This window comes from Podarcis cretensis, assembly GCF_951804945.1.
Source record: "Podarcis cretensis genome assembly, chromosome: Z".
NCBI lineage: Eukaryota > Metazoa > Chordata > Lepidosauria > Squamata > Lacertidae > Podarcis > Podarcis cretensis.
Window position 1 is genome coordinate 24,072,498 of NC_137184.1, and position 10,308 is coordinate 24,082,805.

Here is a 10,308-nt window from a genome sequence, read left to right on the forward strand (position 1 = left end):
CTGTCCAGTTTCTTGAGTATGATTTCCAAATGGCCTTGAAGTGAAATGTGAATCACAAATGAGCCCAAGGTACTTAGATAATACTAAATGCAGAAATCGGGGAGAGAGGGAGTCCAGAAGCCCCACTGAACATCTGGAGGTCCACAAGTTCCACACCGCTGCCTTAGGGCACAGGATTTGCAGAATAAATAATTTTACAGCAGAGTTGTCTGTGTCTTCCTTTTTGGAAGGAAACTTTCTGGAACACAGTCATACTTGGAGCAGGGTAGTAGTTGCATATGCTGACGTCTGCTTTCAGTAATGTGAAGGTTACATCCATTCACAGAACGCTGTGCACAGTGACCTTTTCTGCTGCTATTATCACACTTCACCAATTGCTATTCTAATAGCTAGTACACTTGGGTGTGGGCCTTCGTACAGCCAGAGGTGTGTGGAATACTGCATGATTTGTGTCTAGGAGGTGGAAATGAGAAGAGTCCCATAGTAACTTGACTGCAAATGGAAGTTTGTTTAGTCAGCTTAGAATCTCCCCTTATTTGCATTGCTAGCCTCAACTGCTAAGGAAGGGATTCACTTATTCAATAATTTAGCATTTCACTTGCTATTTCAGAAAACAAGGGCAACAGCATACTTTTAAAATTAGAACAAACAGGCTACCGTATTTTTCGTCCTATAGGGTGCACCGGCCCATAAGACGCACATCGGGGTTTTTGGGGGGGAAATGAATAAAAAAAAATTATTTCCTCCCCAGCCGCGGCTGCCGCCCCAAACCTTGCACACGCCTGCCCGAAGCACGGGGCACCATCCGGATGGCTCCGTGTGCTTCGGGCGGCAGGCTGCTGCCCCAAGCCTCGCGTGCCCAGCGGGACCTCCCACCGGGCATGCAAGGCTTGGAGACACTCGCCCGAAGCACGGGGAGCCCTCCGGAGGGCTCCGCGTGCTTCGGGTGGAAGGCTGCCGCACCCAAGACTCACGCGCCCGGTGGGACCTCCCACCGAGCGCGCAAGGCTTGCAGACAATTGCCCGAAGCACGGGGAGCCCTCCAGAGGGCTCCCCGTGCTTCGGGCGGCAGCTGCCGCCCCAAGCCTCACGCGCCCGGCGGCAGCTACTGCCCGGTGCGCAAGGCTTGGAGACACTCGCCCGAAGCACGGGGAGCCCTCCGGAGGGCTCTGCGTGCTTCGGGCAGCAGGCTGCCGCCCCAAGCCTCGCACGCCCGGCGGGAGCTCCTGCCGGGCGCGCAAGGCTTGCAGGCACTCGCCCGAAGCACAGGGAGTCCTCCGGAGGGCTCCCTGTGCTTCTGGCAACAGGCTGCCGCCTCAAGCCTTGCGCGCTCGGCGGGAGCTCCTGCCGGGCGCACAAGGCTTGCGGACACTCGCCGGGCTGCAGGCTGCTGCCAGCAAGCCTTGTGAGCCCGCGGGAACCCCCACCGGGCTTGCAAGGCTTGCGGATAGCTTCCTGGAGCCTGGAGAGCGAGAGGGGTCGGTGCCCACCGACCCCTCTCGCTCTCCAGGCTTCAGCGAAAGCCTGCATTCGCCCCATAGGACGCACATGCATTTCCCCTTCATTTTTGGAGGGTAAAAAGTGTGTCCTATGGGGCGAAAAATACGGTATATTGTAAGGGTGGTGGGCCCATTTTGAAGGCCTGATCTTTTCTTGAATGTTCTGCTAGTGGGAAAATGCAGATGATCCTGTCAAAGCTCCTGTCTAGCTATAAGATGGTGAAATGAAATGGGTAGCTGACACAATCACTCCTGAGCCTCCTCTCTGGCTTAGTGGTGCCCATGTGGTTACTTAGAATTTTGGGCAGCTTTGGGTTTGAAGCAAACTACATGAAGGCTAGTGATACAATCAAGTAATACAATTATTTATTGAAAGTTGATTGAACCCTGGCTAGTATGCATAAACATGCCTACCATGTTCCAGTGTGGGCTACGAGGAAGGCACATTTTGCATTGCATCCTCAAGTGGTCAGCAGACAGTTATTTTGAATGGTCCAGAGGTTATTGACTCCCACTGTAGAGGAGGAATCTGGAGTATTTGAGGACCTGCTGCGACCAACTAGTTATACATGTTGAGGATAAATTGGCTCGAATTAAGAGTGTTGTTGATGTTTATTAAATGTCTATACTGCCCTTCATCTGAGGATCACAGGGTGGCTTGCAATATAATGCATGGAGTACCATTGACTCTGCAGTTCCAGTTCCACATGAAGGTACCCAATGCCAGTCAGTGATGTGTTGTGGGATCAGTTTGAACTTATGCAGTCAGCAGATGTGGACAGGGTGCTAGCAGTTGTATGTCTGACCATTTGCTCTCTTGACCTCAGTCCCAGCTGGCTTATTCAACCTATCAGAGTTACTTTGACTAGAGCTTGCTGCCTTGAAATAGGTGGTGTGTCCACTTTTAAAGAAACTTACCATGGATCTCTTGGATTGGAATTGATACAACTGAACTATTGATCCTCATCTCTGACCTTTACAGGGAAAGGGACAAGGGGAGTGTTACCTTGCTCCTGCCTCTTGATCTCTTTGTGACTTTTGATACCATTGACCTGTTAGCTCTGCTTAGGACTACATATTCAGAACCATCAGTTTTGGTAGGTTTCACAAATAGAGCAGCTGTGATAGATAAAATGAATGACACTTCCATGCCTGTATCTTTAATGTGGAAGATTCTTGAATCTTTGTACATACTGCTTCTTTAGATAAGGCTGTTGAAAACCTTGGTATTATCAGCAGAGTAGTGGAAAAACAGCAACTATTGTGCCAAAAAAGTTCTGGCAAACCAATGCTGGAAATGTGTCATGGTGCCTTGCATGAGGAACTACTGATAAAGCAGAGTCCCAGTTCCCCTCCCTCCCAGATAGTTTGTGATAGTAACTCTAGATTTTATGCATAAAGGTCCACCCCCGTGGATCCATTGCTGAAAAAGCTAAAAGGTTCAGTCAGTACTCCGTTTGGGGAGAGAGAGGAGATTGCTTGTTTTCTTCTTCTTCCGTGTTGCCTGCTATCTGCCTGGCTTTGCTTAAGCTACTACGAAGCCCATCCGACTACCCTAAAACTGGTGACTGAAATTTTATTGACTCAATATGTTAAAAAACGTTTCATGGCTGGGTGGGCTACAGTTATGCTATTTACCTTGATTGCTTTGGCAGTTTTGTTAGATATTAGACCTGGAAAGGGGACCAGTTATCTTGTGATTTTATAAGCTATGTGACTTCATTGCTCAGTTCAGTCTTTTTACATTTTATTTTAGGTATTGGCACTTTGTTTTTTTTTATTAACTATGGCATAGTCATGATTTATTATAGTTATTGAGAGTGAATTTTCGTTTAATTATTATTTGGTGGTATTTTGAAAGTTAATTTTAGTATGTATTATTATATCCTATATGGATTATTGAATATTCCTTTTTTGATATAAGTTGTTCATTTTAAAGTCAATTTTAAATATGACTTAATTGCATTAGATCAGATTATTATGATTGTGATCTTTTGTATATTTTGTATTTGTATAATTTGTTGTTTCTACAGCTTATAAATTGCTGGAAGTAGTCACTAGGCGTATGGGGGCAAGGTGCCATGTACTCTGATTACATTGAATGCAATGGGACTTGCTGCTTCATAGGGATGTATAGGATTGTGTGTCAGTCATTTTAAGGCATAGCACATCAGAATGTTCTATCTATCCCTTGAAAACACATAAGTCAATTGTAAGTTCTTTGTGGAGGACACTTAAACACAAAACAGGTGCTTTTGATCTCCTTTGTGTACAGGAGGGAGTAGGGGAGCATATACGGGGGGGGGGGGGGGAGAAGTAGCAGGTATGGTGCCAGCATATTTGGCTACCGCTCAGCAGCTATTTCCCAGATAGTACTGTGTTCCCTTAAACAGCTATTGCAATTATCTTTCTCACTTCTTAGTCTGCTGCTAAAACAGACCAATTGTGGTGCAGGGCTAAAAAAACCGTGTCTACCAATACATGTCATGATATAACATTGGCCATTCAAAGCACCTTACCTTTCCCCTTTTATGGTTGTTTTGCCAAAGATCTGCGTCCACATGTGGATGTGAAGTGGCTATTGAAAAGAAGTTTTTCAAAAGATTAATGTCAGTTTTGAAGAGGTTCCACAAGTACAGTTATTTTTCCAGTTATGTTTCTCTGGCAAGGAAAGTGAGAAAAGGTGCCATTATGTTTTGTTTGCCCTTGTACTGATATTCAGTAGAATGTACAGTAAATAATATGCTTTTAATATAGGGAGATACATTTGCATTAGCGGAATTCATTCTTACCACGCTTCCTCTTGACTCCAGTGACTTGCTTTGATTTTGCAGAGTGTGCCTTCTTTTTCTCTATTGGAGAAAGAATGAATAAAGATTTATACTTTGAAATGAAACAGTTATTTGATTTGGCTTTTTAACAGTGTGGATGAACAGTTCATTTTTTAAAAAGAATAATGAACAGCTGAGTAAATATAAAATATACAAATGTTCTGAGTTCCTAAATAGGTCTTTGTTTCTTAATACCTCAGAGCATACAGGAAAGAAAATAATACAAAAAGGGTTGGGAGAAGTACTCTGGAAATACATCTGGAATTTCTTGCATGAGGCCCTTCTCATGCATTTCAGTCATCAGCCATAGAATCCGGAATGCTTTATTCACATACAGATCACTGCATAGCTTTTGGGGCCAACCTTCAGATTCCGTTTTTGAACAGAGATGCTGCACACTATTGTGCAGCATTAGCCATGCTCAGGTACCATGATAAGCCATAGTTCCTACAGTGTCAAGGATGGGGAACCTCTGGCCCTGCAGCAGTTGTTGTACTTCAGTTCTCATCATCACCAGCCAACGTGGCTAAATAAACGGTCAGGGCTAATGAGAGTGGGAGTCCAACAGTGTCTGAATGACCACAAGTTCCCCATCCCTGCATTATGTGAACAAATCATTTTAAGCTGTGGGCTGTTACACTCCGTCTTTTCTTTTTCACCCACAAGGAAAAAAGCAGAAGCGCACCCCCTTCTCTGTTTAAACTAATTACATGGTTTCGAAAGATGTCCTAACTGGTTTGCCTTAATTATGGTTAGTGAGAACAAGCCAGGACCAATCTGTGGTTTCAGATCCCTGCTTGTTCTGAATTTGAATTTAAACAAACAACGCATAGTTATTACCAATCCCCTTTTAAAGCCGGCAGTGTTAGTGACCATCATCACATCCTGTGGTAACAAATTACATAGTCAAATGATGTGTTGCCTGTCTTGAATCTCTCGCCATTCAGTTTCATTAAATGATTCCAGGTTCTAGTACTATGAGTGAGGGGAAACCCTCTGTCTCTTTTCTCCATTCCATGCATAGTTTTATAAACTTATATCTTGTTCTCCACTATTCACTTTTTTCTAAACTAAAAAGTCTACAATGTTGTAACCTTTCACCTTAGTGGAGTTGCTCATTTTGGTTGTCCTTTTCTGCTCCTTTTCCAACTACACAGTATCTTTTCTGAGGTGTGGTGACCAGAAATGTGCATGGTATTGTGGTTGGTCTGGGGTAGTAGGATTATTCAGTGCACCCCATATTCTCTTTAGGCATTCTTTCAATGTGTGAAGATGAACTTTCTTTGTTTTCCCTGGTTTGTGAGTACAGTTTCTTATTCACAACAGCCACTGTGACAAGCAGCTATCTGACAGGGCATTAACTTGAAACAGTGAATTTACTGTGTGGATGGTGTTGGTATAATTGCCATCACTGGCCCAGTTCATATGCCACATTAAACCATATTTAAGACTATAAACTGTTTAATATGAATGAGCAGTGTGCTGCTCAAAATTACAGAATCATAGGATTGTGGAGTTGGAAGGAACTCTGAAGGTCATCTAGTCCAACCCCCTGCAATACAGGAATCTAAGTGTGCTCCTCTGCAGATGAAACAAGCCAGAGTCTTGTCATGTTTGTGTTTCTTTCCCTGAAACAAAATATGAGTGTTAACCAATGTTAGTTTTAAGTTAAAGCTTAATGTGATGTGCAAACCATGCCTCTGTATTAAATGCATTTATTTTGGAGAGTGAGGGTAAGGGAATTCAATTTACTTGGAAGTAATACAAACTCTATTGTATTCAAATTATCTAAAAATGTGTTTTGTAAGATTCATAATTATTTTGCCTTCGTCAGTAAAATCTAATTATGCATGTTGTATATTTTCATAATGCAGGGACATATTACTGGCTTGGGGTATATCACAGATCAAACCCAGCCTAGTGATGTCAACAAGATGCAGTGGCGTACAACTTCTGGGCTACTTTGGCCATAAGAGAAATCTGGCCAGAAGGTGAACGTGATGACGGCCTGGTCTATGGTGGAAAGGCTGAAAATGGAGAAGAGCCGCTCCCAAGAAGAGAGGACTAAAGAGCAAGATGGTGGGGATCGTAGCACCGAATCTGAGGAATGGACAAGCTCTGAGAGTGAACCTGAGCAGCCTGGCTTCAGGAATAGCTGCAGCAAGGCACAGTTGAGGGATAAAGAGATTTCCCACAAACCACATCGACAACTTTGCCGCTCTCCTTGCTTGGATCGTCCGAGTTTTTCACAGAGTAGCCTCCTTCAGGATTTGAAACCGGAAGAGAATAAAGCAAACTTGAGTCAAGAATATCAATCTAAACTTGATTTTGCTTTGAAACTGGGGTATCCTGGAGATCAGATACAAGCTGTGTTGAACAAGCTGGGGGCAGATGCTCTTACCAATGACATTTTGGCTGAGCTTGTGAGACTTGGAAACAAGGTTGAGAATGAAGGACAAGCAAGTAGTGGAAATGCCACTGGTCCTGCAGGTACAAAGGAGGTTGCTAGTCCTGAGCTGTCTCTGGAAGATGAGGTGGTAGACAGCTCTGACAACTTGAGGCCAATCGTTATTGATGGAAGTAATGTGGCAATGAGGTACTTTAGTAGTAATAGAATACTTCTAAGAAATGCACTAATTATGCTGCATATGTATTTGTTTGTTTTATTTCATATACACACTCTGCTTTTCTGTTATTAAAAACAACATCCAATTAAAAATGATAGCATAATAGATTTTAAAAGGCAGCATCTGTAACTCAACTGAGATAGCCCTTTTAATCAACCATGGGAGCTCAAAGACCTGTTGAAGAAGATGAGCCTTAAGTCTACACACTTGTATTTAAAAAGTAAAAATTGAGCTGTTTAATAGATTTTTAGGGCTGTAGTCCTGTATATGTTTCTCTGAGAGAATTCAGTGGGGCTCCATCTGAGTAGACATACATAGGACTGTACTGTTCATCTTGTACAGTGTATCACAGAATAGAAAATCTTTCCTTTTACTTGAGTAATTAAAGTCCAATGGAATTTAAAGGCCTATTCTTATAGGTAAGAATGGAATCAATTTAGTAAATTCTCAAGGCATTATTCACTCTCTGAAATACATGTCTGAAAAGCAGTTTAAAATTTACAGACAATTTGCTGAGCACAAGAGTTGTAGCAGGGGTGGTTACAACCCATTGAAATAAAATTGTGTCTTTCTAAAGTGGGTACTAAACTTCCAGAAAAGGTTTCTTTCCCTCTATAAGTCTGCTTAATGCTATTTGCTCAACTACATTTTAGTCCCATCCATATTCCAAAGAGCTCAGGGTGGTGTACATAGTGTGATGTGAGGTAAGTTAACCTGAGAGACAGTGAATGGCTTTAACTGAGATATTCCTAGTCTTAGTCCAACACTCTGCCCCACTACATAACACTAGGCTCTCTGGCTTTATGCATTTTAGAAAAAACAAATCTCATTGCAGTACTTATGACCAGTACTTGCTAAACTAACTTGTTCTGTTTTTCAGTCATGGCAATAAAGAAGCATTTTCCTGTCGAGGGATTCAGTTAGCTGTCGACTGGTTTCTGGAGAAAGGTCATAAAGATATTACAGTGTTTGTGCCTACATGGAGGAAAGAGCAATCTCGACCAGATGCACCAATTACAGGTGGCAAATCAAACATACATTTGTTTTCTTCAATTGCCATTACTAGGACAAGGATAATTACTGTGCTAGACACTGGCTTTTCTTGGAATGGGGCCAAGGACCTGAATCAGAGCATTTTCTGTATGCACATGCATGGTAGTTGCTCATATTCTAAGCCACTAGATTGTTATTTTTTCTTAATTTTTTTACACTTCATACTTTAAATCCGTGCTGCACATAAGCCTGCAATAGTTACTAGCCTTCAGAAGGGTTAACAATCCTTCTGAGGGATGACAAAGGAGCAAAAGTCTATGGCATTTCTGTGCTGGGAGTAGAGGAGTAGCATACTTAGTTTCTGTTCTGGGCATGGATGGGAGGGCTTGAGTGCTCCATTCCTCCTCTGTAATTCCACTTCACCTGCATGCATTTTCCCCTCACCTGTGTCTACAAGGTCTTTCCATACAAGGCAGCTTTACAGTTTTTTGTTGCATAGACTGAACCATAATATAAAATGTCATGGTGTATAAACTGAAGCAAGCTTAACTGTGAGATTATTCCCCAGAAGGGAGACTCTTCAGCCTTGTGCCCCAAGGTGTTGCTGGAGTAAAACTCCCATCATGTCCACCATCTCAACCAATGACTAGGAATGATGTGAGTTGCAGTCCAAAAATATCTGGGGACCCAAGATTGAAGTCCACTGTTACAGAGCAAAGCACTGGCACACCAACTTTTATGCTCTTGGGGAGCGTGCAAACACTTCTTCTTGTACAATTCTTGAAGAATATCTCAGATACTGAGATAAACATAGAGAGCAAGCATATTTTTATATAAGGGACTTTGCTATTAACAGTTTCTTATATAACCCTGGTTTTTCAGATCAAGATATTTTACACAAACTGGAAAAGGAAAAAATTCTTGTTTTCACCCCATCTCGAAGAGTTCAAGGGAGACGGGTTGTCTGTTACGATGACCGTTTCATAGTGAAACTGGCGTGTGAGTCTGATGGCATCATTGTGTCAAATGACAATTACCGTGACCTTCAAAATGAAAAGCCAGAATGGAAGAAATTTGTAGAGGAACGGCTCCTGATGTATTCTTTTGTGAATGATAAGTAGGTTTCTTTATTTACAAGTAGAATAGTAATGCTTAATGTTTATCTGGTGAGATTTGAGTATTTGATGTCGTCTACATTTTCATAGATCCTTAAACAGAAGCTGCCTGGTAGGGCAATGTAAGACCATTAGTGACTCCCTTTTGTTATTCTCTTTTAAACTAGAATGCCACACACCTATTTCATTTTTCTGCACAGAGAAGGGACTCCAGTCCCCTATTGATTTTGATTGGCCTTTCTCCCCTGTTTCCTACTCTACAGTTTCCTTTTTGAGATGGGGTGGGGGAAGCTGATAGAGATTAGCTCGCCTTCAGGCACCTGCCAAGCTCAAAGCTATGACCAGGTTCAGACTGGGTATTTCCCAGCCCATTCCTAACCATTGTATTGTTACCAGTCTACCGTGTTAGGTAAATTTAATACTAGCAGGTGAAACTGGTCTCTTGGTTTTTCCAGGTTTATGCCACCAGACGACCCATTAGGACGCCATGGCCCTAGCCTTGAAAATTTCTTAAGGAAAAGGCCTGTTGTTCCTGAACACAAAAAGCAACCTTGTCCTTACGGTGAGTGTGTCACACTTGACTATTTCGGGAGTCAGAATAATAAAATTAGTAACCTTGATAAAAAGCAAAAAATCATAGTGGGTTGTCTGACGTGTTTTCTGTATTGGAAACCATGTAAGAAGCTTGAGTGGGACAGAAAGGTGTAGCATGCTTCTAGAAGTGTGGGGAAATCAGATTTTGTTTGGGTCTGCTAAGTGCACTGCTGAGTTAAAAAAAAAAGCTTTCATGGTTAAACCAAAGACATGGTATTAAGTAGGTAACTGGCTCTTGCTTGCTTGATCTTGGCATTGCGTATGTGTGGCTGGGAGCAGGGTGGGGAGGAAAGAGGAGGACTCAGAGAGGAACTGCAGTTTGGGCAGAGATTTAATTTCCTCTTACCTCTATGCCACATGTGACCCAGAACCATCCTTCCCTTCTCTTGCACTTGCAGAAACTAAGAATGGAAGGGCCAATCATGTGTTCAATGTCACATCTTGGCTCTGTTATTTAGAGCAGTGGTTCCCAATCCATAGACCACAATCACATAATGAAAGCAACCATAGATGTATCAACATTTTCAAAAGTAGGGGGTCTATGGCTTGGCTTTTGCAGTACTTAGCTAATTGTGAACCACTGATTTAGAGGGATGTTTACATGCATTAGCATTTCTGGGGAAAGTCTGGAAGAAAATACAGCTGGAAC

At 42.6% G+C, this 10,308-nt stretch overlaps 1 protein-coding gene across 3 annotated transcripts in view; it reads left to right on the forward strand.

Moving 5' to 3' along the window:
* ZC3H12B (zinc finger CCCH-type containing 12B) overlaps positions 1-10,308 on the forward strand; it is a 38,258-nt gene that overhangs the window by 18,542 nt on the left and 9,408 nt on the right. For 2 of the 3 annotated variants that reach the window (XM_079961644.1, XM_079961643.1), the window contains 4 exons: positions 6,205-6,926; positions 7,838-7,977; positions 8,833-9,067; positions 9,521-9,627. In XM_079961644.1, coding sequence (XP_079817770.1) covers positions 6,331-6,926; positions 7,838-7,977; positions 8,833-9,067; positions 9,521-9,627 — 1,078 coding nt within the window. In that variant the 5' untranslated portion in view covers positions 6,205-6,330. Of the gene's footprint in view, positions 1-2,951; positions 3,064-6,204; positions 6,927-7,837; positions 7,978-8,832; positions 9,068-9,520; positions 9,628-10,308 lie in introns of those variants that run through there. The other variant, XM_079961645.1, reaches the window with a different exon arrangement.